Raw genomic sequence first — 27913 nt, 5'->3', positions numbered from 1 at the left:
TCAATAGCTTTCCGTTAGAAAGCCCCACACTAAACTATTTGGCAGTGAAAAGTTTCCATGAAGGTAACGAATGAGCAAAGGCCAGAGAGTGGGTTTCAGGAGCAGAAATGCTTTCTGTGCTGCCAAGAGTCATTAGAAACAGTGTGAAAACCAGGTAAGCTGGAAGATTTCCCACAAGCAAGGGAGCATCAATTTTTGGGGGGGTGGGAGAAAGAAGAGAGATTGAATATTAACATGTGATTAGAAAAAAAAAATCCAGCTATTTAAACACTTTGAAGCTGTGGGCAGTGGCAGTTTCCTCTTTGGCCACTAGGACTGGTCATGTATCTACCACTTCACACCAACACTCCACAGATAACTAAGTCTTTTTGTCTGCTCTGCCAACCCTCAGAACTTCAAGTCCCTTCCTTAAGGCAAGCTTGACAGTGAATTGTAGGGTGGGGAAAATGAGTGATATCTAATCTAAACAGTTTGTTAATAGCTCTGTTGTAACAGTGTGTATTTCTGGAAAGTGCAGAAGTAGCAATCAGAAAACATTTAAATTGGTTTGCAAAAATCACCTCAAGTCATAACAATGATTCACTTTGTTTAATTCCTGTACTGAAACAGGTGTTATAATTACTGCAAATTTGTTTACATCAACTTAATTCTTCTCAAAAGGAAACAAATTTATCTTTCAACAGAAGCTAAGGTTCTCCCCTGACACTGAAATGACCAGACATTCCTCAGTTGTTCATAAGGTAACAACGATGTTTCTGGAGTGAGAAAATGCCAATAGAGTTATTTGTAAACATTAAACCGACAACAGTAAGTACATTTAAAATCCCATATTTCCATCCTAAAATAACCACAAAACTTTGACAGGAAATACATAGAGTTTATTATGTGTGTACCCCATTTCATTATGTGGAGGAGGAAATCTGAGGCAACAGTTTGGTGCAGTACAGACAAGCAACATAATATACAGTAGCTGCACACAGCTTGATTTGTTTTGAATCACAACTAAATATTCTTACTATGACCATTAGTACAGAAATGTTCTGCAATTAGAAAAAATGAGAAGTATTTCTCTCATGCTGTACAATCTCACAAGGACTCTGGTAGAAAATAACTGATCATGTTTAAATTTTTCATGCCAACTTGTTCGGCTGTTGCCTCTGGAATGTTCAGCACAAAGGTTAAGTTCCAGACATAATTTAAGTGCTTTTCATGTGCAAACTGTTACTGGCTAAAGCTTTCAAAGTACATTTAATTACAGATATGAACACCCTGTAAAGATATGAGGATATGATAGAAGACCCATAGGCCATTAGAATTTTTTTTTCTTTTAAAGAGAAATGCTATGTTCCACTGCAGTAGTTCTAGTCCCTGATGAGGTCCTTCCAAGTAGGACTGTTCACTTGTAGGAGATAGACCATTCTTTGACAGAAGCATCATGGGATGTTGTTACCAGGGTATGTTCATCCAGCCATGCCAAGCTGCTTACATGATGTAGTCTATGAGCGTCTGTACAGATGGAAGGAGATGAATTTTTTAAAAACTCACAATTTAATATTAAGAATTGATAGGTTATCACAGTCATCTTAGGACAATATTTTTATTTTGAAAAAAATTTGAATTAGAACATAAGAACGGCCATACCGGGTCAGACCAAAGGTCCCTCTAACCCAGTATCCTGTCTTCCGACAGTGGTCAATGTCAGGTGCCCCAGAGGGAATGAACAGAACAGGTAATCACCAAGTGATCCATCCCCTGTCGCCCATTCCCAGCTTCTGCCAAACAGAGGCAAGGGACACCATCCCTGTCCATCCTAGCTAATTGCGATTGATGGATCTATCCTCCATGAACTTATCTAGTTCTTTTTCCAACTGTAGTGCACAAAGTACTTGTAAAATGCAGTTGCCTGCAAAGTGCACTTAGTGAGTGGCCGTCTTGATCCGTAACATTTAGAATGTTAAAATTACATTACAGAGGGTAGACTAGATGTCTCCACCCCTATCTAGGAGGAGGAGAATTGCTAGTGTAGTTCTGACAGAGAAAGCACTGTCCATATTTCGAGAGAGACGAGTAATTCTCAAAACTAAACCTTTCTAGCAAAGAAGAGGTGCACAACGTACCTGGTATCTTGACTCTGGTCTCTGGGTCACTTAAGGTCCAAACATAAACCATCATGTCCATGCCCCCAGAGGCAAAATGCTCATTGTCTGGAGACCAGGCAAGGCAAACAATTTTTGCATGGTGTCCATAGAAGATGTTATGTTCCTATTGTGGAGTTATTGGGAAAATGGTGTTATTTTACAGACTTCAGGTAGCTATTCTTTTACCTGTGACATTGTCCCTCATTAACAGGCAACAAATTTTAATATGTTGCTAGAAAAAGTTAATATATCTGTATACCCCAGGTACACAGTAAAATTCTAAGCTAAGTGCCTTTTACATTTGAAAAGCATGGTTATTGCACAAGTCTGTCATGGGAGTCATTTAAAATGTCCATTTTATGTTATTTCTATAAACATCTGAAAGGAGCCAACAGAATTCAAACCAAAATGGATCAAAAATGGTAGGACTGGATGTTCAAGTTTTCAGCAAAAACAAATTGGAGATCCTAGAACTCTCAAAATGTCCTGCTCAGCCTCAGCTGTAGCACAGAAGGGGTTGATTGAAGCCTTTGAAAGCAGCTGTACAGTAGGTGTTTTGAGAAACAACCTATACTTGATGGTGACCACATCCTGAATGAAATCTTTCCCAAACACCCCCCACTGACCAGAGCACCCCAAATCAAAGTGGCACCAGCCTCTGCCACAACAGATGCAAGACTTCTACAACTTTCTAGATCCCCAGGTTCTCCACATGTGGCGTACCTCATCCAGTCCACTAAGTGCCCCAACAACTGAGTGAGTGAAAAAGACACTACGCTCTCAATTGAGCTCAGACAGAAAAAATGATAGAAAGGAAAAAAAACATAACCGTGGGCAAGCATTTCTCACAAAAATGATCACTCCATATCGGACCTCGCAGCCCTTGTCTTCAAAGGGAACCTATACAACACCTCCAAAAGATGAGCCTGGGAACTTAGGACTGATCCTTGGTGTCCAGCAGAGTTTAATACAGACACTGGATGTATGGCTCATTACAATTATCTGTAACCCACTAACCCTCTGTCCTACAACAACAGAGGTGTTAACTACCCATGGTCACCTTAGGTGGTCTCTTGAATGTGGGTTAAATACATAAGTGGAACAGATAAGGAATTAACTGTGACACAGGGTATGCCTACACTTAAGATGGTACAGCACCACAGCTACACCACTGTAGTACTTCAGTGTAGCCACTACTTAGGCTGGTGGGAGGAGTTCTCCTGTTAGTATAGGTAATTCACCTCCCCAAGAGGCAGCAGCTAGGTCAAGGGAAGAATTCTTCAGTCAGCCTAGTGCTGGCCAGGGGATAGCTCATATTATGTCGCTCGGGGATGTGGATTTTTCACACCCCTGAGTAACACAGTTAAGCTGACAATTTTCTAGTGTAGACCAGGTCTGTGCATCTTTCCCAGATGTGAAGAAGAGTTCTGTGTAAGCTTGAACGGTTGTCTTTCCACCAATATAAGCTGGTCTGATTTTTTTTAAAAAGTAACCTTGACCCACTTCATCTTTTGAGAAGAGAAACCTTTTTAGTTCTGCTCAGAGCCAAGAGTGCAAGACAATAGCATGGAAGAAGGAACAGCCCCCCCGTCCCCACCTCCTCGACATTCCATTTCAGTGCCATTTCAGTCCAGCTAATTTAAAGGCTTCATTCTCAGTCCTTGCTTTCTTTTTTTAAAGAGAGCATATGGATTATCCCCAATTCCTCTTCTGCCCATTTCAGTGCATGGCCTTCACACAGAGTTAAGCACTGTGGCTAACAAGTTTTATTAGAAAGTGCATCTTACAGTTCTGCACAGATTGCAGTCTAATCAGACTACTTACTCCCTCAGGCCAACCCAGTTTCCAGAAGTTATGGAAATCTTTGCTGACATGCACACTGATGGATAGGGAAAGACTTGTTCAAGGTCACTGTGCGTTGGTTGTGATTGAGGTTTCCATTACAGACACACTACAATGCAGGTCAAATAAGGAACTTGCGAGACCCTAGATAGTTTATGTTGAATAGCAGCAAGCCTACCACAGATCAGATTGCCCCTCCCCCTTGCAGGTCACACCCTGCCAAGTGATTTTTAAAAGGCACCTCTGATTGGAAAGAACTTGTTTTCTCTATTTTTCTCGTTCTCTAATTTGGATGAAGTTAGTATCTTTTTTCTAGTAACCAACCTATGCTGCTCTTTCCTTCCCCTGACCCAAGGTCATAATTTTTGTTTGAGACTTCAAAACTGGCTGTTGTGAAAATCATCTCAACAGGAGATACTACAGAATTACACACAAGTAGGCATTAGTGGCATTTGACTTTTTACCCCCAGTACAGACTAAGTCACACCTGGCTGTGCCTTTACTTCTACACACAGTTTTAGGACTAATAAATACTTTTGTTGGAAATCATAAGTCAGATACAGCAATTCTTACCGCATAGCCATCAGCAACACTAAAGACAGTGACAACTTTGTTTGCATCACAAACTGCAAGAAAGGCACCATCGTGAGAATATGCCAGGTCAGTCACAGGACCTTTAGCTTGCAAGGTCTTCTCATCGATTTTCAGAGAGGTTCCTTGGATTGAATATAGATGGACATTCCCATCCTGCAAGTTAATAATGAAAATCAAAGCTTTACAACAAAAATCAGGAAGGTTATTAAGTTAGAGGATCATATGCAATTATAGGTATTTCTCCCTTTGAGAGATACAGTCAGTATTTTTAGGGTATATTGGCCACATGTCGTCAAATTAAAAACATGCTACTGCTTTAAGACATGGGCGGAGAGTTTTGAGAAAAAGCTTACTTGATAACTAACTAGGGAGAATATGTTGGGGAATGTATACTAACCACAAAAGTGGGAGAATCTAATGGAAGGAGGCCAGAAGATAGCAGTTTAACAAAAAGCCCAACAGCACAACTTTAAATTAAAAGCAACAATATTCGTATACTGCCAACTTTGATATCTTGGTGCAGCAATAGCTGAGTGATGTTTAAAGAACAAGCATAACTAAAAACCCCACAACCATGGAATACTGTTCCAGTGTTCACAAGAGTGTATCCTTACCAGGCCTCCCACTGCAGCGGTACCACCTCCTGGGTGAATGGCCACCACTTCTGGTTCATAGCCAGGGTCATCAACTGCAAAACATTTCTTCTTATTCTTCATCAAGATGATCTATAAATGTAGAGCAATGTACCATAGAGACCATTAGGTTCAAAATGCTTGACAGGCTATAGTGTCTCGCCATACATACTAGTGCACTCTGCTCGTCAGCCACAATAGGAGTTACTACTTCATTGGTTCAAAAGAGTATTGAGATTCATTCTCATCTATACAGATTAGAAGTGTATAAAACACCTATACCTTGCGACCAAGCTTTTTCCTCCTATGAGCATTTGACAGGGATGCAGGTACTGCTGCAGACCGCCTTCAATCTACTAACTGCAAGCAGTCAGGACATGCTCTTGCATACAGTTAGCTGAAGTTCATTTAGTCACAACAAAAGAGGGGCATGAAGAACTCAAGCATTTCAAGCAATGCCTACTATCTTTTGTTGGGATGACTGAGTTACAAAGTACAGGCTGTTAATATCATGTGCAAAGGGTCATTTTGCTGTCCAGTTACAGTTTCCCATTAGAGGCAAATCATAACTAAAAACAAGTAATTTGGATGACACAGTTGAGATCATGAAAGTCCAACCAACATCCTTTTTAGTCAAAAGCATTGCAAAGGAATGTAAGTATGGGTGGCTGGTGAACCCTGGGCTTGGGGAAGCAAGTGGCCAGCTCACCCTTTTTGCCTGAGGCCCCGCCCCTCCTGTCAGAGCCCAGAGGCCCTCCCTCCCCCAACTTGCCGCCCCCCGGAGCACAGGCTGGCCCTCCATTAGTCCCAGCCGCAGGGGAAGAGCCCCCCACAACACAGCACCAGGAAGCAGGAAGAGGTCTGGGGGCTGAGTGTGCGTGGGGCCATGCAAGGCTGTTTGGGGAGGCTCAGCCTTCCGTGGCCTTTGATACCCATTAATGTAAGTGCGGTTTTAAACAGACACATCCCTGAAGAAACAAGGATCTTTGGTTCTGCTTCATTTGAATCATGCTGAGGAGCTTGAGTAATCCTCCAACTATCGTAGAGTGTGCTCCAACAATAGCCAAGAGATCCATATCTATGGTGCCAGGTGATAAGCAAGCTGTACACCAAAGATTGATATAACAGCATAAGTGGACTAGCCTGCCAAAAGTAACAAATGTTTAAGCAAGAGACTAAGAGGAGAACTAGTCCCTGCTTCTATATTTTTACTACTGACCAAGGTCCTAAAACTGTTATACTGACCATATCCAATATAGTTATCAGCGACTAATGATTTTGTGTTTCTTATATTAGCAATAATCTCCCTTCCAATTTTTTTTTTATTTTATTTAAAGATGTTAAGTATCTATTGGGATTTTGGTTTTACATCTGTATAATCACTGTATGAGCTAGAAGGTTAGATATGTATTTGCTCCTGCTCATTAACAGAAAAAGCTACCTTCCATATTTAAAGTGTTCACACACACCCACCAAAAGGAGAAAAACAAATTAAAGAAGAAACCAACACTGCTGTAATCAACACTGGATTCAAATTTCAGGTAGATTTTCATGTTGACTCAGCCTTTTTAGGCCACTAAATCCAGTGACCTCATTAGAGGCATATGGCTACATACAATTCAGGCACTGGATTTAACAAACTTCGCTTTTCTACCAGTTTTAAAGTTTGATGCAACCCCATAGCATGGATGCAGGTATACCTTGATACTGGTGTAATGCATCCACACTAGAGGTCTGCACCAATTTAAAATAGACAACAAACTGATTAAAAAAAATAATCAGTGCCAACACTGTATTTAGACAAGTCTTACACCAGCAGATTCTTTGATTTAGTTATGTTTGTACAGAATTTAAAAATAGTAAGGTGCTATGTAAGTGCTACCATGGGCTAACATTAACAGCTGATCCACATTGACAGCTGCCTCTACCAACATAGAATCCCCCACTGAAATAAGTTTTAGAAATTTCTTAGTGTACCAATGACATACTCAGAGCATTAAATACTGTATAGGTTACACAAGGCATGTCTACACAACCAGACCCCTGCAGCTGGCCCATACCAGTTGACTTGGGCTCACAGGGCTTAGAGGTCCTTACAGCAGTGAAACAGCTCTGCAGCCCGAGCCCCACAAGCCGTAGTTGGCTGGCCCAGGCCAGCTGTGGGGGTCTAGTTGCTGTGTAGACAGACCCAGATATTATCCTGATACTTACTTGTCCAATGCATATAACTACTGTATATCCACCAGGACCAACAGCTAAACATTTTGGTTGGACATCCATTTTTACAACATCCTGGCCACTGAAAAGAAAAATACAAATTGCTTTTCCGTGTCTTTATTTTATTCATGTACAAGTCTCAATTCAATAGTCAGCCATTGAGAGATCCTTGAAAAGTTACCATGAAATAGGTCTGCAATATGCAGATTCACAATCACGATCTACAGCTGGATTCCAGTCTTAGGGCTTATCTACATGGGGACACTTGAGAAAATTAACCTGTTTTAAAATTTTTAAAGTGGATTACTTTACCCACATTAAATTCTCATGGGGATACTCCGATTCAGAATTAAAAAGTGACCTTAATTCATCTTAATTTTACTTCAGAGAGATAGAGATAGACTGGGTAATCCTAAAAGGACTCATCTCCTGAGGAGGCAGGATTGGCGTAACCCCAGGGGAAAGAATGGTTTCCAAAAAGAATCTTAGAGCTTGTTTTCCTCTGATACGTGGCTTTATATAGTACACTGTAAGAGCTGAAGCACGCTCTCTCTCTGATATATCTATATCCTATCTAGTGAAGACAAAACCCTACAAAAGTCATGCAATACAAGACAGATATATCTGGCTGCCTAAAAAATAAAAATAAAATCAGAAAATACTAAATTAGTCTTATGTAGGTAGAAGAAAAAAATTTAAATGACTATTGTTTCACAGATAAAGCAAGTTGGGTATTGCAAGCATTTCTAGGATTTTCATGGTAACTTGAAAAATTTTCTCAAGTTGTATGATTAAGCTAGTCAGCATTCCACACTGTACCAGTGAAATTCTCTTGATGCAACACAAAAAACACAACCCAATACATTCAAACACGACCAAATATGGTAGCCTCACTAACCTGTAGTCTCTCTTGGTTAGGCTAGTATAACGCACAGTGTCATCCATACTGCAACTGACCAGCTGATCCAATTCATCCACAGCCATTCTAGAAACCTGGTTTGTATGTCCTTTTCCAGAAAAGTCATCATTCTCCCCAGTTTCGGAATCCCAATAATGTGCAAAGTAGAATTAAGAAAGTTTTTCTTAGGAGTGGGGGGGGGGAAGGGGAGGAAAAAGGCTTGCAGAAAAAACTAGGAGTTCCAACTCCCAATTCCACATAATGAAAATGAACACTGACTCAAGTATTCCATAAAGGAATTAAATAAAATATTATTTGAATAACCATTTTAGAACAGTAAAAAAGTATTGGCAAACAACAAATCATTTAGTGTTAGGTCTCAATGCCTAAGCAACACTTGCCAAGAGGGATACGGATAGGAAAAGTAAAATGAGTGTTTTTTACACAAGGGACTAGTCAATCTGACATGTTATCACCATGAAGGCTTCTTCCTCAGCAAGCCTTCAAGTTTGCTTCATATATTTGCCAAAAGATAATGCAGTTACTGTGTGCATTATGTTCACAAGGAGCGTAAATGTATTATACATCACATGTTGTTTAAGGGAATATATAAAAAAAATTGTATAAACTCACATTTGCCTGTTACAGAAAAAGCTAATGGCGTTCTGCTCTACAAAAAACAAAACCAAAAACTCTCGCAGGCTGACCCACTAACCACACCCTGACCCACACCCTAGATCGCATTCCATGTTTATTGCTCCACAGACCAGTGGGAACTGGGATTATTATATAATTAATAAATGTGCAAATTCTCTGGGGGTTGGGGACCTGATTATGCTTGAGACACTGGCTAGATAAGGAACAGTAATGGTAAGACTGTCACCCACCCATGAGGATAAAAATTAAGGCCATGATAAGGTGGTGAGAAACTTGCAGCTCTGAGAACAATGCAGAAAGCTATGCTTATTAGTATATAAGCCCAGAGGCAGAGCAACAAGGAGTTCATAATCCTTTCAGTTTAGGGATGACTGGATTACCTCTTCTGTTCATTCCCTCTGAAGCACCTGGCATTGGCCACTATTGAAGACAGGATACTGAGCTGGATGGACCTTTGGTCTGACTCAGTATGGCTGTTCTTATTAATGTTAATAGGGATTCAGGTAAGACTATTGTGGTATCAGGAAAGCAAGTTATTAAGAGAATGGTAAAGATTACAGGTAAGTGCCATGTATAGTACAAGTTAGCAGGAATTTGGTTCAGCAATACAATTTTATTCAGGAATGTCAGAGGAAGTTATCTTGTCTTCAGTAAAGTGATTTAAAAAGTTCCTAGAAAGTAGCATACCCATCTTAAAGAGAAGTGGGACTATAACAACACCATTTGATCACCAGAAAGGATATTAATGTGTCCATCATGACTTCCAGAGTAAATATAGGATTTTCCACCATTTTTATGCACGGTCAGACACTGAACTGATTTACTATGACCCTGTGAGAGAATATAATTAGTGGGCAATTCATTTCTCAGTTATTCAAACTAAAAAAAAAAAAGCAATCTATTCACAAAGTGTAACCGGTAAGATTTAGAAAGTAACATCACATCTTGGTTTTGGTCTTTGTTCAATCTCAAAGTTCAAATGACTAGCTGTCTAGGTCTGTTTCAAGGAATCAATACATTAAAAAAAGTGTTATGTTACAGTACTGACATTTTCATACAAATTCTGAAGAATTAAATATTCTGTAATATGAATAGGTATACACTTATTTGTGGACAGAGATCTCTTTAGGACCCTTTCCACGCATATGTGTTATGTTCCATCATAAGCAAGTTCAGTGTTTACAAGATGGTCAAATATGGTCACCTACACATACTGGTTGCCAGAACTACAGCAACAATAGTTAAAAAAAAAAGAAATCTAGGACACAGGTTTCTAGTTCATGTAAAATGTAAGCTCCCATGGGATTGCTTTGTCACCCTGCCAAATAATTCCTAATATTAGAGCTTGATGACATAATGAACCATATCTCCATGTTCATAACAGTTAGCACTTGCAGGACGATGAAATAAGATGCCCATGGGTGGTATTCTAACTCAGGATTCTTTTAGTGTAATTTTAAGCATGTTTAAAAACTAGTGTGGAAGTAAGCTATTTTATTAGCATAATTAAGACCATTACTCACCTACACATTTGCACAAAGTATAACTACTATATTTGACTGTTATGACTCAGGTGTTAGTCAGTGATACGCTCAGCAATATCCAAGCTTGACGGTTCAAAGAGATTCTTTACAGCCACATTTTAATGGAACAGTTACTATTCCCAAACAGATTATTGCTAAAACCAAACTATGTGCAGCAGAAGGTGTCTGCTGCAGTGTGATCAAGGTCACCATACCTTTATGACACGTAGAGGCTTATTTGGGTTATTCTTATCCAAATAGTTAATGTAACCAGAGAGGGAGAGGCTCAGTAAGTGGTCCTTCTGCCACAAGCAACCCAACTGCTGATCCAGAACATCTGATCCCATGTTAAACGTACTGACAAGAGAGTTAGCACCAACATCCCAGATTTTAGCAGTTTTGTCTCCAGAAGCAGAAAGCAAGTGACTGCTATCAGGGCTCCAGCTAATCTGTAAAAACAAGTACCTGCCTTAGTATACCGAGTGCACTTTCCAGCAACAACAGTATAAGATATTTATTGTGCTGCAGTTATGAAACACAAAAAAATACTTACAGCATAAATGCCTCCATCATGAGCCTTATTTCCACCCAGAGCACAAACTTTCTCTCCAGTCTTCCCATCATAGACAAAAATCTTTAAAAAAAATTAATCACATAAGCATATTATACAAAGTGACAGACAATTAGAGGAAGGCTTGCACATATACAATCTCCAAAATGTATTATATATACAGCTAACTCTTTGCTGCAGGCATAAAAGTTAAGTCTTCAAGACAAATGCATACTTGTATATTAAATATTTAAGGTACCAGAGGATGTTCAGGCATTCTAAATAAAAGCAGCAAGCTGTTCCATGCAGGAATTCTGACATCTGAAATATTGGAAAGTATTATGCTTATGGCTCCTACTGTGATAGCTGCAGCTCCCTGCTAGTCATTGGAATCTGCCCATATGCAGGGAGCTATCCATGGCAACAGTGCTGTTGTAATTCTCAACCTCCTAAGCTGATAAAAATGTATAGAGGTAGGCTCTTACCTAGCCATTTATACCGCACCCACCTTCTCAGCCAGTGCAAGGAGTCTAGCAGTGGAAGCACCAGCACGGCTACGTGGTGGTACAAGATCAAGCCTTTCCATAGTGAATTTGGGGATATTTTCCTTTGAGTCTGAAGAAAGCCTTGCCGCTAAAAGCTGTAGGCAGGGGTATCATCCCCCCAGCAGATAGGTAACCTGCGTTGGGGAGGTGCAGCAGGAAGAGAGATAAACCGGTGCAGTCTGATAGGAGCAGCATCAGGTTTTTGTAGAACAGCTGCTGCTGCAGCAGTATCATGGGAGGATAATGACAGTTCTTAAGTCTGTTTTCTCACAGTAAAAAGAATCAGTATGTAGGTTGTGGAACTGCTCCCCAAAACCCCATCCCCCTCAAAGATTGTAACTCACAATTATTCCCCTCCCCCACACGTGAATATCAAGGTGGCAGCTCATTTTTACCTGGCCATCTGCACTAGATGTAGCAAATCTGTTCCCATCAGGAGAGAACCTCACACAGTTAACAAAACGGCTGTGGTCCTGCAGGAGACAGCAATTAGCACCCAGCCAAAAACAGAAGCGCTTTTTAAAGACATCTCATATAAGTTACTTGATCCCCATGAGACCCATTCATTTACAGTGAAATTTTCAAGCAAGAGACTCTCCGCCCTACTCAAGCCACAGACTGGCTGTGAGGAAGAGGCCGACAGTGGAAACTTCTGCACCGTCTAGCACAGGTAAGCATGGAGGGTGACAGAGATAGGTCAAGAGCAACCACAGGATCCATGGTTCTGCAGTTCAAATAACTTTAATGCAGCATACAAATCCGATTAGAAGTAATCACCATGGCTTTGGTTAGGAGGGAAGAAGGCTGAACGACAGCCCCCATCCCATTCAGGATTGCTATTTTGTCTCCACCCCCCCACATCTGGTCACTTCATATGTATAAAGCCTTAGGAATCAGGCTTCTGCAGGTGAGCTGAATTCCACCCATAATAATCAGAAAAATGCATCAGTTTTATGCCCAATGCTTATAATACTCACTGATTTGGATTTTGCTAAAGAAGCTGTTACTGAAAGCTGAACGGTCTGAGGCCGAGTTGCCCATACACAAATCTAGCCACTATTAGTGATCATTTAAACCTTCAGGAATTTGTTCTCCAAGAGGATTGTTCACACTACAAAAAATCTAACAACCCTGGCAGAGAGTCTCAGAGTCTGGGTCAGCAAGGCAGATGTTTCCACTCAGACTTGGAGACTCTTCCACCACCTTGACAGGTCTGAGTCCAGGCTCCAGCCAGAGTGGGAATATCTACACTGCTGTTTTCAGCTCCGTAGCACAAGCCAGCGTTAGCTGACCTCGGTTCTCGGACTCACTGATGAATTTCCCTCCCCGCTTGCAGTAGACATACTGCAAGAGAGCCAAAAAATAAAAAGTAGCTACTGAAGTTCAAATGTATATTCAGCAGTAATGTCACTTAACTGATTGTGGCACTCTAAACTGTTCGTTTGCGAAGTCTGGAATGGAAAAAGGACTAAAAAGCACTTAAGGTTTAAAGTCAGCTTAAGCCACATGCAAACAATAGGTTTCCAATTGCCTTAAAATTAATCGCCAGGTTTAAACTTTTCAAGAAGACCTACTAGTATGGTAAGGACCTTCATCTGCAACAGCGCCAAGTGGCAAGGCCTACCCAGAAGAAGATAGGCCCCAAGTAATAAGGCCAAGAGACTCCCTAAGGGAATACATAATATGAATGGTTTGGATATAGTCATTCCAGTATTTGGAAGTTTTCACATTGCACTAGTGCAACACAAACCAGAAATTAAAGCTGACTTGTTATTTTCATTGTCCAGATAGAAAGTAATAGCAAAGGATGAACGTTAGATTTGTAATTTCAAGTTTAATAACCTGTAGTAATTTTTCGAGATCTAGGCTAACATTTTCAAAGCTGCCCCAAGGGATTTGGATGCCCAATTCCTGTTTAGAATTGAGAATCCAAATCCCTTAAAGAGATTTGGAGATTCCAAACCCCTCCCCCGCCACAGCTCCCCCCGCCCCCAAACTGAGCACTGCTGAAAGTATTGTTAAGAAACATGGTAGAATATTTTGAAATTGCACTAAATGAAGGAAACAAACTGCTCCTCAAGATGGGATACTGAAAATTTTGTTTCCAGTTACACTTCCTACAAACCCACAAAAGGGTAATGAAAGCCAGCACAGAAACAGATCTGAGATGACACTAAACTTAAAATTATACGGTTTTGAAGAATTAGTTTAGAGTTTCCTTTCTAACCCATCATTTATTTTGTTTTTCTGAGCTTGAGCGAGACCTTCAATTATCTTCAAACATGGGTTTTAAAAAGCTACTCAATGCTAAATAGATTTTAAACTGGAAACCAAGATTTTGTTATGGCAATGAGCTGTAACACAAAAAACTAAGTGTACTGGAGAACTGTGAAGACTTTTTAGTATATATCCATACAACTTAACACAGAGACATAACCGAACTTATGTGCAGGAGGAGAAAAGTAAGTTAGACTCACGCTTATTGTAAACTTGAATTTGAATGGCGGTCCCTCAAAGAAAGCACCACAATTGTCATCACTGCCAGTTACTATACGATAGGGCCTTGTTTGTTTTATATCCACGCTGTTGATCACCTTGTTGTGTCCAGAGATCTCTCCGACTGAAGAGCCAGTATCCCATAGGAACACTGCTCCAAATCTATTTAAAGATGACACAATACACATAGTCCATAAAATAAAAATTACATGAAGGCTAACTCCTTGAGCATCAGTAATCTGCATTGAGTGCATGCAGAGAATAGAAATTAGGTCATCTAGTTAATCTCATGCAAGTGCAGCATTGTTCCCTAAAGGATATTCAAGTCCTTTGTCTAGGAGACAGAGTCCAAAAACTCAGACGAGGATGACATCTGCCACATGTACCAAGCAGAGAAGCAAATATACAAAGCTTTTTAAATTAAAAATATCCCTTGGATCTCACTTTAAGGGATCAACTACTTAAAGCTTACTGAGAGGAGCAAGTTGATGTCCCAGGTGGATAATTGCTACAAAACAGATAATGGATAGTATGGAAGGCTGGAATATAAAGCAGCATCAAGTCCATCATATGTAGGGTCAAATTCACCATCCATTTTGGTCTATTTCACAGTCATAGGATTTTAAATATTGTAAATTTAATTATTTTAGCTATTTGTGAAATTTCAGACATAATGGTGTAATTGTAGGGGTACTGACCCAAAAAGAAGGGGGGGGGGGAGAGAACGCAAAGTCACTGTAGGGGTGGTTGCAGCACTGCTACCCTTACCTCTGCGCTGCTGTGGGTGCTGGGCTCCCAGCCAGCAGCTGCCCAACTCTGAAGGCAACGCTACCGCCAGCAGCGGCACAGAAGACAGGAGGACATGGTATGGCATGGCCACCCTTACTTCTTCGCTGCTGCCTGCAGAGCCGGGCCCTCAGTCAGCAGCCACCGCACTCCAGCCGCCAGCTCTGAAGGCAACAGCACAGACAGTGGTATAGTATGGTATTGCCACCCTTCCTTCTATGCTGCTACCAGCGAGGTGCTGGGTGCCCAGCCACTGCTCTCTGGCCGACCAGCTCTGAAGGCAGCGCAGAAGCAAGCATGGCAATACTGCACCCCCCCGGCATATAACCTTGCAACCCCCCTAAAACTCCCTTTTGGGTCAGGTCCCCCAATTTGAGAAATGCTGGTCTCCCCCATGAGATCTGTATAGTATAGGGTAAAAGCGCATAAGAGACCAGATTTCACGGTCTGTGATGCGTTTTTCATGGTGAATTTGGCAGGGCCCTAACCACGTGATTTAGGACAGAACAGTTGATTATTGCTTTAAAAGTCCTGTAGGTATCTACAAGCTGTTAGTGAAGTAATTAGTACTTCACCTATGCTGACCACCACCTAGAGATCTCCAAAATAACTTCTTGTAATGTTTTATAGCGACAGTTCAGTGAACCGCAGGAGAGAGGGACACGAACTACTGAGTGACGAGAAGACAAATCTTAGCATACCAAAGCATTGGCAGTTACTATTTCAGCGGCATTTAAAAAAACCACAAAACGTTAAGTCTGTAACCACAATGCATTAACAAAACAAGTTTTATCAGAACACATGAAAAATCCTTTGTCAGCTTTTGTGTTTTTAAAACAGTAAAAAATACTCATTGCCAGAGTAATGTAGTTAAACAAGCTCTAGACCATCATTTCAGCAAGTTTCTAAAATGAAGCTAGATTTGCTAGAAATGCAATACGATTCGTTAGGAAACCTTAATAACTTTGCTCTATTATTTCCTAAGTTTTCCTAACTTCTGGGCATTTTAAAAGAAACAAAAATAGGAATGCTGATATGCAAGTCACCATACACATTTCTTCAGTACCAACCCTTGAGACATTAGCAAACAAACTAATGCAGGAGGTGTCTCCCCAAAGCATTAAGTTAGGAGTCAATATACAGTAGAATCTCAAAGATATGAACTCCAGAGTTACAGATTTACCAGTCAACCGGACACCAATCAGGCAGCAGCAGCGACAAAAACAAAAATACAGCAAATGCTGTACTGCCCTGGGGCATGGGGGGAGGAGGAGAAAAGGGGGAAAAAAAGAGATTTGGTGCTTCTGCCCTGCAGGAACACTGGGACTCAGAGGAGAAGAGGGAGGGGGGAGTACTGTAGTTTCAGCCACACTGCTCCATTCCCAGCTTCAGCCCCAGCGCTCCCCCCATAGCTAAACCCCTGATGTGTTCCCTGCTAAAACTAGGAGCAGAGCCATGGGGCACCCCCCATGGGACAGAGACCAGGGACAGAGCTGCAGGGCTGAAGCCCTGAGCCCCAGCGCTCCCTCTGGGTCTAATGCCCTGCTCTGATGCTCCCACAGGGCAGAAGTCCTGACCTCTCCACACCCATGCCTAGAACCCTGAACTCCCCATCCTGCAGTTGCAACCCCTCCCTCCCGCCCCCAGTGGCTGAAGTTTGTAACGTCTTTTTCAGAGTTACGAACAACCTCCATTCCCAAGGTGTCCATAACTGAGGTGCTACTGTACCAACCACTTGCACAGAACAGTAATTAGTCTTAAGATACATTTTCAGAGTAACAGCCGTGTTAGTCTGTATTCGCAAAAAGAAAAGGAGGACTTGTGGCACCTTAGAGACTAACCAATTTATTAGAGCATAAGCTTTCGTGAGCTACAGCTCACTTACCAGCAGGAGAGTGAGTTTGTGTGTGTATGGGGGTGGGGGGGATGTGAGAACCTGGATTTATGCAGGAAATAGCCCAGCTTAATTGTCATGCACATTGTGTAAAGAGTTATCACTTTGGATGGGCTATCACCAGCAGGAGAGTGAATTTGTGGGGGGGGGTGGAGGGTGAGAAAACCTGGATTTGTGCTGGAAATCACTTTAGATAAGCTATTACCAGCAGGACAGTGGGGTGGGAATAGGTATTGTTTCATATTCTCTGTGTATATATAAAGCCTGCTGCAGTTTCCACGATATGCATCTGAAGAAGTGAGCTGTAGCTCACGAAAGCTTATGCTCTAATAAATTGGTTAGTCTCTAAGGTGCCACAAGTCCTCCTTTTCTTCTTAAGATACAGTATGTGGTCTATGCCTGGAGGCCACTCTTGCTGGATTTGGTCCCCATCTTCACAGGTCTGCCAACCTTTTGTACTAGCAAGTGTACACATGTACCCGATTGAAGCTATACAACAGGCACATCTAGCCTGACAGACAAGAGGCAATTGGTGGTGAATTATGTTCTTATTGCACTTAACTGCCCCCCAAATCTAGTTGTGCTCATGTGGAAGATGCAAATATAAGTGTGATTCTCTCTCCCCAACAACACATTTTGTAAAACATTAAAGTTTTTAAGATCCCTCCGGTTCTCCCTGCTTAACAACCCCCCTCCCCCAAAAAACAAAAAAACCACCACACCCTCTGAACAGAACAGTCAATCTTGAATTGATTGTATGCAGTGTCGTAACCATGTCGGTCCCAGAATTAGCGAGACATGGCGTGGAAGGCAGTATCTTTTATTGGACCATCTCACCCACCTGTCTCCCTAATCTTGAATTGCTACCATTTAAGGAAGAAAAAAAAAGGGTCGTATGCTCTAGAAAGGTCTATTTTAATGGCATTGTGCTTCTCCAGTGAATAAGCTACACACAGTTCAGCAGCTGTCAAATGCTATGTAAAGAATGTTGCTACTAAACAACGAATCTAGAAGTCTAAACAAGGAGTGCGACACACATTTCTCTTAGAGGAGCTGAGAGCTTTCTCCATCACTGATTTTGTTTTGTTAGGACACAATAGTTTACAGTAGATTGCGAATTACTCACTTCTCCCTGCCTTCCCCCACAGCGGCAAGCCTCTTGCTGTCTTCAGTCCACGCAATATCTTTTATTTTTCCTGCAAATGGCTGATATTCATACTTCAGTAGGTGTTCCTTCTGGGTGGTATCCCAAATTCTAAGCTTTCCAGAGACATCTGCCATAACACAGTAGTACATAAGTATCATTGTTCCAGCAAGTATCAAATAGTCACATGTCTCAGCCATCTGTCACAGTAAAAATTTTCAGCCTTACTGATTGCTAGTGCTAAAAACCTACCATCATATGCCATTATACAGACTAAGATTCCTAAATAAAACTGAATCCAATAAGCATTAAAAATTGGAGAGCTTTAAAATCATATATTCAAAGTTCAGCATGCAGAATTGATGATTACAGGAGTGTCTGAGGTAGGAACAAATCTGCTGTGTGTATGAGAGTCAGGCATTTGTGCAAATATGACTCTAAGTCTCCCAACCACAAACACAATAACCTGGCCTACTCTGTGCATACAGAACTTAAATGCACATGTATGAAGTTTAAAAGCTGGATTGCTACCCAAAGGTCAAATAAGTGTATTCAACAGTCGTTGGCGATCCCTCAAAGTTGAGGATGATGGACAATCCAGGAAAGACAATTTCAAGTTGTTGGAGAGTCTGCAGATGGCTGAGGCGGCCTATTCTAGAACCAGACTCTTCCATGTTGCAGACATTTCCAAGCAGATGGGCGAGCCTGAGCCCTGGCCTGCTCAGTCAATCCCGTTTTTCCATTATTCAACAACAGTGATGTCATGACAGGCAAGGAATACAAGTCTATCTTTTTTAGACCAGAGGTCTCATTTATGCCTAATATTCTGAGCATGCATTGTCGCTTGCCTTGAATCAATTACCACCTCTTCAGAATACTAGAGAGGTGTGGAACATGCTTCAATTCAGAGGAAATATTGTGGTGTTGCTAGTCACAAGCTGGGACGCTCTGTATCTCAGGGGAACACCCTACAACCGCATGTTCATCTTTATAAAATGATTGTGTGGTATCCAATGTAAAGTTTGTCATGTTGGGTGTCTTCGGAAGGCTCATGATGCACTAAGCATGGTGGTTATAGTAACTGTTACAGTAATGTTATAGGTTATAATTTCATGTATATAGTTATGAGGCTCAAAATGTATCTCCATGGCTTAAAGCAAGCATAGGCAAAAAAAACTTTCCAAGAACAGAGAGGCAGTTAACACCTCATTAGGGCACGTATGGGACAAACCCAGCTCAGCCTCACAGGAACAAAGGACGTCGGCCTAGGCAGTAACAAAAGAATGTTAAGACTCTTGAGGGAGTCACCCCTCTTCTTTTGGTCAATTTGGAACTGCAATGAGGTAATGCTCACCTGACTCTGAAGGGGGTTGTGGGGGATACGCAATGCCAAGAGGGAAGAAAGGCTATGATAAAAAGGAGAGTATCAGAAGGGTAGCCTTATTAGTCTGTATTCACAGAAACAGCAAGGAGTCTGGTGGCACCTTAAAGACCATACATTTATTTGGGTATAAGCTTTCGTTGGTAAAAAATCCATTTCTTCAGATGCATGGAAGAAGTGGGTTTTTTACCCATGAAAGCTTATGCCCAAATAAATGTTTGGTCTCTAAAGGTGCCACACTCCTCATTTTTATTTTTTTGATAAAAGGGAGAGACATTTGCCATGCTCTCTCTCTCCCGCCTACATCTACAGACACCACACACCAAATGACTGAAGCACTGATCAAAGGGGAGAGCCTGGCTGAAGAGCAACCAGCCAGCCTGTGGTGAGAAGTATCTAAGTTTGTACTAATAAGATCAGCTGAGAATGCGTTTTGTTTTTATTTCATTTGACCAAATCTGACTTGTTCTGATTTATAGTCACTCAAAAATCGATCTTTATAGTTAATAAATTTGTTTATTCTACTTGAAGCAGTACATTTGGTTTGAAGTGTCAGAGACTCTCCTTGGGATAACAAGCCTGATACATATCAATTTCTTTGTTAAACTGACAAACTCTCAGAAGCTCGCAATGTCCAGCGGACATAACTGGGGACTGCAAGACTAAGGTTCCTAGGGATGTGTCTGGGACCGGTGATATTGGCTAGTGTCATTAGGTTGCACACTCCAAGGAGCAGCTTACATGCCAGAGGTTGTGAGTGAACAGCCCAGGAGTGGGGTTCTCACAGCAGAGCAGAGTAAGGCTGGCTCCCAGAGTCAACGACTGGAGCGACCTAGCAGATCACCGGTCCAGATAACACCAGAGGGGAATGTCACAAGTAGAACATTTTATAATTCAGACAGCGTTAGTCTTTTGTAATATAAAAATGCACAAAATAGATTTGTATTAGGCCTTTAAAAAAGGCAGTTTGAAAAAGTTTGCATATTAATCTATTCCACCCAGCAGAATTCAGGCTTGTGTATTTAAAGTTCTGTATATTTATATGGTCCTCTTCAATATAGTATCTGGCCCCACACAACACCCTAGGTAGGGATTTATTATCCCTATTTTACATATAGGGAAAGAGGCACGAGGTGGATTAAGTGTTTTTTTGAAGAACACCTACAAGTGTGTTGTTGAACCTGGATTCAAACCCATTATTCCCAAGTCCAAGTCCTGTACCCTGCCCACTGAAGTATCACTTGAAGACAACATCTACATTAGCATTTTGTTATTGCTCCTCGCCCCTCCCATCATTTCTCTACTGCTATACTAGCAATGGTGGGAACACTAGCATAAGAAGCGTGCAGGCCTCTGTGCCCCGGGTTATGTAATTCAGCTCAGCAATATCAAGGGAGAAAATGCAGGCATGGTTGTTTCTCAGTGACATTTAAGACTTAATGCACAATTGCTTCAAATTTTAAAAAGTGTTTTGTTCCTAAACAAAAAAAAAAAGTGACAAACTTAAGGGTTAAATGTATAATTTTGATCTGTGCTCTGTATAGTGGCAAGTTACTTACAGGGTATGCCCCAAAAAAAAGTTAAGGGAAGACTTTTGATACTCAGTGTTTGAGTATGTGGTAGGATGGATGATGGCTCAGATGCCCCTGCTAGCAGACTCAGTTAATAATGATCTGTGCTTAGCAGCAGCTTCTCCGACCAGACCACAATTGAGGAAAAATGCAGCACTGATCTCAGTGAGGGGGGACCTCACACACTACTGTTCAGAGTCCCTCAGAGTGGAATTTTATATTTCTAATGCTCTGCCTATTAACAAGAATAAAGTAGATGGGCACTTGGGCAAAGTGAAGTATCAGCATAGAACAAACCCAAGAGTGCTGGGTTTGGGGCAGAGAGACACCACACACAATATTTTAAAAGGAACCAGTTTGACAAACACATGGACTGCGCGCCAGGAAAACCCTGCCTTTGATACAGACTAGTTTATAAGGCTGCACCCTACCGATCTGTGCTCAAAAGATATGTGCAAAGCTTGGGATATGCATGGAGAGGTCGGGGGGGGGGGGGGAAAGAATCACTGAAACTTCCCCCAAATTCAAGATTCTCCATTTTATCTTTCAAAATGGCAGAGAGGATTTAGGTGGTCCCACTCAGATTATTGCAGAGTTGTGCCCCCACTCAACATGGCTGTAAGAGCGCGCTCTCATAGAAGGTCCATAGTGGCTCTTCTATTTACAGAGAGTATGTACAAAGAATATGCACACCCAATGTTCTGTGGAACCTGGCTTCATGGAACCTCCCTGTCCACAGCTCAGCTTTAACGAAAAAGCTGATAGAACCTCTGTGAAGGACCTGGAGGTCTGAGACTAGATCCAAAGCCATGGAGTGGTTCTACAATAAACTGGCCCATAAGATCTTCGCAGTGCTGTGTGGCTATTCAGGAACTTAGTTGAAACCAGGATTCCAGCCTGGAGCAGACGTCATCTTGCAGACTCCAGAAGTCAATTTGGCATGTGTTCACATTTGGAAGGTTTTATTCTCAACCAAACGGGTTGGGAACTTCTTTAAAAAATGAATGTGAAGACAAGTTAGGTGCCTGAATTCAAGTTAAGAAGTTTCCTACTTGTCAATACAGCCACCATGAAAGTGTTATGTAATTTTCTTTTAAAAATCTTTTTGAAGTACTTATGGTTTATTAATATTTATTCTCCAACACGTACCATCTTTAAAGTTTCCTTTATTCATTTTTGTCCTGTCATCTGACAATCATCAATTCTCTAATGGAGCATGGCATTAATGTAGATTCGGGTCCTTGTTTATACAATAGTATCAAAAATAAATTTTAGTTTCTGCCAGGAAGCCAGATGATGCAGCAAGGGCCTCGCTTCGTGTAGATTCTCAAAGTTTTCATAGAATCTTTACACAAAAAGTTTGAGAATCAGCATTCTTTCCCTGCTAAGTTGCTGCAGTGAAAGCTGCAGTTCAGTTTACAGTGCTGAGAGATCAGGCCAGCACCAAGGAAAATGAGGACCTTTTTGTGTGCAAGAGTGAGAGAAAGACACACACACCCCCACACAGAACCAGTGGCAGAATTTCATTTTATAGACAGAATTTGACACCATATTTACAGCTTAGAGAACTTGTAAAGGGCAAAAACCAAAATTAAAAAAATCCACAGTTCACTCCTAATGCTGATGCACATACAAAGCATTCACTATAGCTAAAAGGACCATTTATAATAAGGTAATACACTTGTACACAGACATAAAATTAAGTTTAGAGTAGAGTATATTAAAATAAATTTTGGATTTAAACTAAGAAGTATCACTTCAAAAAGAAATAATACACTACACTGTCTCCTCCATGGGGAGACAAGTTTAACATTAATGGCATATGATTAGGAAAAAAATACTTATTTTTGTTACAGCTTTGTTAAATATGATCAAGCTGTATAACTAAAGTCTGCGCCACTAAGTTTTACCTAAGCATTTTAGCAGTCCTGTCCCATAGCTCATACCAGAATGCGTTCTGATACTTTACCTCCAGAAGCTATGTAGAATCCACTGGGAGCATACTTGGCAACCACAACTTGATGGGCATGCTCAGTATAGATATCAGCAATTGCTGGATTCTACAGATGAAACAGAATTAAAAAGTTACAAGATGACATTGTGAGTTTCAGACAAAAGAGAATCAAAACTGTTTTAAAACTGAGACATTGGAGATACTTAAATCCCATGTATACTAAAGAGGAAGGGAGAACAAAAAGTAAAACATGCCGCTGATCAGTGGAAACTTACTGTTTAGTGTGACAAACAATACAGGGTGTAACATGGCTGCAGTTGTGATAAGTAATATCCCTACTGGCCAATCACACATTAGCGTAATTCCCAAAATACCTGTATACAATACTGGAGGTTGGCAACTCATTGACTGATAAAAACTAAGTTGCACTGGAACGCAGAGAGAAAGGGTTCCAGAACAGGAATCAAGATAAAAGCACTTAGATAAAACAGGAATCAAGATAAAAGCAATATAGAGAACTGCATAGAACGATGGGTAAGTGAGAGAAGAACGTAATGTTCCACTTTGTAGAGTACTAAGCATGTATAAAAGTTACTTCAGTAAAATGTGCCTATAAAGCCTTAGAACAAGAACATTAGAGAGCCCTTTGCTTAGCAGGATATATGCACCTGTAGTTTCTGATGTATTAATACTGTAAGTCTTCACTGCTAGAACTAGAGACATTTTACAAGAGTTGCATCAGCAGGCACAGGAGATTACTTAGTAAATCAATGTGGATTGAAATGTCCGTCTTTTGGGTAAGCTAATTTATAAGCAGCTTTCCCCAAATGGATTTCAACAGAAGGGCTAATATAGAAAAAGTTTTTCCTATGATCAATAGGAAAATTGGGATGCAGAAACAGTCGCATCATTGACTGTCAAGACATTACAATTACAGCTTTTATGCTACTCTTTGGAGAGGTCTTCAAACTCCATAGCAGAAGAGACACTTAGGTCATTCAACACATGCTCAGATGCCTCAAAGTTTAACCACAAAACTGAGACAGTGAATGAATGAGTGTTGATGACTGAGGAGCTCTATCATCCAGACCATATCAAGGAGAGTGCCATCAAAACACAAGAGGTACTTGTCTATATTTGTTATTGCATATCATAACATATATTTATTCCACAGAGTTATGACTGTTCACGTGCAGCATACCAGCTAAATAAATTGCAGAATAGTCCAAAAAAATTAATCAGTTCACCTTTCATCTCCAAAACGACTTGTGTTGTTTGGTCAAAAGGAAAAAAGTGTGGGTGAAACTGTTTTGATGCTGTAATTCATAAACAAACATTTGTTTGACTGCATCATAAAAATCACTAAGTAATATAGTATGATTCGATCATGTGCTCAGGAGAAACTGGACCGTTACAGAGTAGGTACTCTGTATTAGAAAGCTTGCAGGCTTTTTACCAGGAAAAGGTCTTGCTCTTGCCAGTAATATAAGTCTCTCAGAGATGTAATGTAGCTTCTCAAGCAAGGGTAAGCTTTTCTATTTCTGGTCTAGAATACATTTATACTGGTTGAGTGCACTTCTAGCTCTGGCAAGTCAGAAATTATTGCACTATCAAGAGTCACCCAATTCCCTGCGACTCTCCATTTTGCTGGGTGATTGAATTTAAGTAAGCAAAACATGCCAGTCCTACAGGTCAAATAAGTTCCTATTCCTCTCTATTGTAGTTTCATCTCCGATAAGTTCAGGAGGCTCTCTGTATACTGCATTCTATTGCCAACATCATGAGTGGCTCCTGTTTTATAGCAGAGTTACAACAGCTCACTGAAGCTAAGTGGATAAAAACTGGACTTAAGGGGCACTGAATTTAAGACAGTTAAGCTTCTGGGTTTTTGTTTTTTTTTTTTTAAAAGCCTACTGCTGTTAAAGCTTGAGTGCCAAACAAACTAGCTTTTTTTCCAGTTTATTTTCTTTGTATATTTAATAGCACTATTTCCACCCAATTACAGTCAGTTCCCTCATTTGCATGCATCTTTCACCCAACAGGGAAGAGCAAAACATTTGTTTAGAATTAGAAGTTATGAAAGGACCAGAAAAATTAGGAATGGAATGAATCGAAATTCAGGGGCAGGTACAGAATCTAACACCATCATTAACTCTTTAAAAAAAAAAAAAAAAAAAAAAAAAAGAGGACCAGCTAGCAGGAAAAGGAGGCAGGGACATGTTCAACAAGACAAAAAAACCCAGAATTCATTGAGCTAAAGTGGCCCTTACACGGATACCAGAGCTGCTTAGAATAGCTTGGAACTCAAACTGCCTCAGACTTTGCAGGAAGAGGCACCCATATGGAAGTAAAATATTCATGATATATCAGGTCTTCTAAGTATCACTGATCCCTCTTGCCTTAGCAGTGCTTTTCCAACACATCCAAGACGTCAATGTACTGAGTCACGTTTTGGACTTTTGTCATAGCTAAGAGACGATCCTCATCAGCTCCCAAGTACTTCACTTGGGACAATGGATTTGTAAGACACGAATGACCTGTCTGGTTTATTGGCTAGAATGAAGCAGTCCCAGGTGGAACTTAGAGTTATTCGATTGTACAGGAGTCGAATGTAGTGTTCTCCAAGGGTCTGTCCCTTGTTTGTGCAGACATGGGGGTAGAGTTATTTGTCTAGGCTTCCCTATTTTTGATGGGGAGTGTTTCAGAGACTAAGTCAATACGTAGTACAGGCATAGTCCTTTACCAGGAAGAGGATTATTTCCATTTAATAATACTATTAAATTGAACCAAAGACTACGATGCATTCTTTTGTGACATTAAAACTGACTATTGGAACAAATTTTGTAACAGGCTGCAGTCAGCTGATAATTACCAGAAGACCCGCCCCCTGCCTGCCCTTTTACTCTTACTTTTATAGCATACAGAAACATTTAGGTATTAATTTCAATGTTATGACTAAATCAACTGGCTCAGATACATTTCTGTGCATCTGTCATGCTACATAATTTTACCTTCTTAGCTGAATCTTTTGGTATCAAGAAGACTGGGACATTTTTGCTGTTGTGGTCATTTAGCCAAGATGTGGGACCACAACTATGACGAAACATTAAAACTAGAGCCCAAGGAAGTTTTTTTTTAAAAAAGAAACTTAACGTTTAAAAAAAATAGAACCAAATACTAATTTTCAATGTTATGGAAGGCACTTTCAGCACACTGGCAGCTAGATAAGAGATTTGGATATACCCAACAAGTGGGAGGGGGAGCAGAAATCCTGGAGAACCACTGTCAGAGACAAACATATTGTCATGGAAAGCTGAAAATTTCAAGGATCTATAATCGTCCCACCTGTAATGGTTTTTCCCCCCAGAAACAAAGTTTACATTACATTAAAGCGGAAGGGGAAATGAAGGAGAATAGGGTGAGGAGTCTCATTTACCATTTTAAAAGACTATATTGAATCTGGAGCCCCACAGAATAAAACAACAGCTCTACAAGTCACCTTTTGCATGCATTTCAATAGAATGCAATCTTTGCAGCCTGATTATTACCATTTAAATGGCACATTGTTCACTGATGATCACCATATAAGAAACAACCTACTGAACATACCTGTTTTATATATTTCATTCATATGTAGTGCAGTTCCCTAGGATTAAGACTAAGAGCTTTGAATATGCAGATATTACATAAACTTTCAGTCCAATAACTCAGAGCTGTTTCGAGTTCTCAAATGCAACAGAGTAAGCTACACAGCACTGGATTTGATTTGTAAGATTGTGTTTTCTCCAAGAACACAGCTTAGCTCAGCAAGTGGGGGTATTTATTAACTTAATAAATCTATTTTAATGGATCCCTAGGTCCCATAATATATATATATTTGAATTACCATATTAACAGGCCCAAGAAGAACATGGAATACCAATCCCATCCTAAATTCTACAGAAAGGGATGAGGGGAGGAGACTACACAGATTTTGCAGAGATTTTCTACAGATTTCTGTAGTCCCCTCCCTGCCCACAATTTTAGGACTGAGTCATACACCCTCCCTTCTTCATCACAGACATATCTGACCTCAATAGAAATCCCAAAGTATCAGAAACAAGCCAATATGGGAAAGCAGCTGGAAACAAAACAAAAAAAAAATTCAGAGGAAAGAACTACACCATGAAACAAACAAAAACTGTAGAATACATTACATCAACGTTTCTGATGACGACGCATTTTCCATTGGTATACAGAAAGTTGTTGCCCTTGGGATCCCCTCCAATAATTTTGGAGACACCTCTTTCAACCTGGGGGAGGCTGGCAAACACTTTTTCTACAAAAAGAAGAAAATACAGAGAGATGGGGATATGGGGCATCACCAGTCAACGTCTTTCAGAAGCAAGGCAACCCGCCCCAGGGTCTGCGGCTGAACAGCCACTTGTTGCTGCCCCCAGAGCCCGGGACGCTCCGCACCCGGCACAACCCGGGCGAGCCACCCTGGAGCGGCGCGGGGCGAACGTGGGGGGGGGGGGGTCCCCCGGCGAGCGAGCCTAGCGCGGACCCAGGCACCGCCCGGGGCAGCGGCAGCGCAGGCACGGCCGGAGCCCGAGCAGGCGGCTCCCGGCGCGCCGCTCCCCAAGCCAGCCGCCGGGGCGGGCAGCCACGCGAAGGCGGCTCCCTGCGGGGCACGGGAAGCAGCCGGGGGCCCCCCGCACTTACTGCTCTCGAACGGCATCTTGGCCCGTTTGTTCCCGCGGCCGGAGGCAGGCGACGCGCTCGGGTCCCAGGTGGCGGCGGCGGCCCAGCCTCTCTCTGCTCCCGCCCCAGCCCCAAGCTGCAGAGCAGGAAGCGCCCGCCGAGCTCGCCGCTACTCCCCTGCTTTGACCATATATAGTCAACTCCGCGCTCGCCGAGGAGCGGCGGCTGCTCCCCACCGCCGCGAGCCCGCGCCCCACGCCCCGCCCCGGAAATGCCGTAGGCTCGCGCCAGCCCCGCCCCAGGCTGAGCGCGCGCGCGCGACCGAGAAAGAGAGCGGGGGAGAGGCTTCGCCCGCTCTCTGCATCGGGCCTGGGAGCTGCCTCGGCTTCTGCGCATGCTCGCTCCCTC

At 41.5% G+C, this 27913-nt stretch overlaps 1 protein-coding gene across 3 annotated transcripts; it reads right to left on the bottom strand.

Moving 5' to 3' along the window:
- Positions 1 to 573: 573 nt before the first annotated feature.
- WDR1 (WD repeat domain 1) lies at positions 574 to 27757 on the bottom strand. 3 transcript variants are annotated; one of them, XM_073342499.1, is made up of 15 exons: positions 27527 to 27756; positions 27019 to 27140; positions 22838 to 22928; positions 17899 to 18046; positions 14074 to 14254; positions 11992 to 12069; positions 11055 to 11135; positions 10717 to 10950; positions 9722 to 9809; positions 8322 to 8478; positions 7418 to 7505; positions 5189 to 5299; positions 4554 to 4727; positions 2118 to 2262; positions 574 to 1506 (listed from the first exon to the last, which is right to left on the bottom strand). In XM_073342499.1, exons 1-15 carry the CDS (start codon positions 27540 to 27542, stop codon positions 1397 to 1399), a joined length of 1824 nt encoding a protein of 607 aa, XP_073198600.1. In that variant the 5' UTR covers positions 27543 to 27756; the 3' UTR covers positions 574 to 1396. The 3 variants fall into 3 exon arrangements, with proteins under 3 accessions (XP_073198600.1, XP_073198602.1, XP_073198603.1); XM_073342501.1 differs by lacking the exon at positions 11992 to 12069 and having other exon boundaries at positions 27527 to 27757; XM_073342502.1 differs by lacking the exons at positions 27019 to 27140; positions 27527 to 27756 and having other exon boundaries at positions 22779 to 22864.
- Between the last annotated feature and the right edge of the window lie 156 nt (positions 27758 to 27913).

Source organism: Lepidochelys kempii, chromosome 4 (genome assembly GCF_965140265.1).
Source record: "Lepidochelys kempii isolate rLepKem1 chromosome 4, rLepKem1.hap2, whole genome shotgun sequence".
Lineage (NCBI taxonomy): Eukaryota > Metazoa > Chordata > Testudines > Cheloniidae > Lepidochelys > Lepidochelys kempii.
The sequence above is the reverse complement of the archived record's forward strand: the minus strand, read 5'-3'. Positions and strand labels throughout refer to the sequence as shown.

Bases quoted from the DNA above. Each gene is read 5' to 3' on its own strand.
- WDR1 (XM_073342499.1), bottom strand. The intron at 22,929-27,018 runs GTAATGTATTCT...TTTCATCTGTAG, and splicing joins TCGTCATCAGAAACGTTGAT to AATCCAGCAATTGCTGATAT. The intron at 18,047-22,837 runs GTAAAGTATCAG...GTGTTATGGCAG, and splicing joins ATTCTACATAGCTTCTGGAG to ATGTCTCTGGAAAGCTTAGA.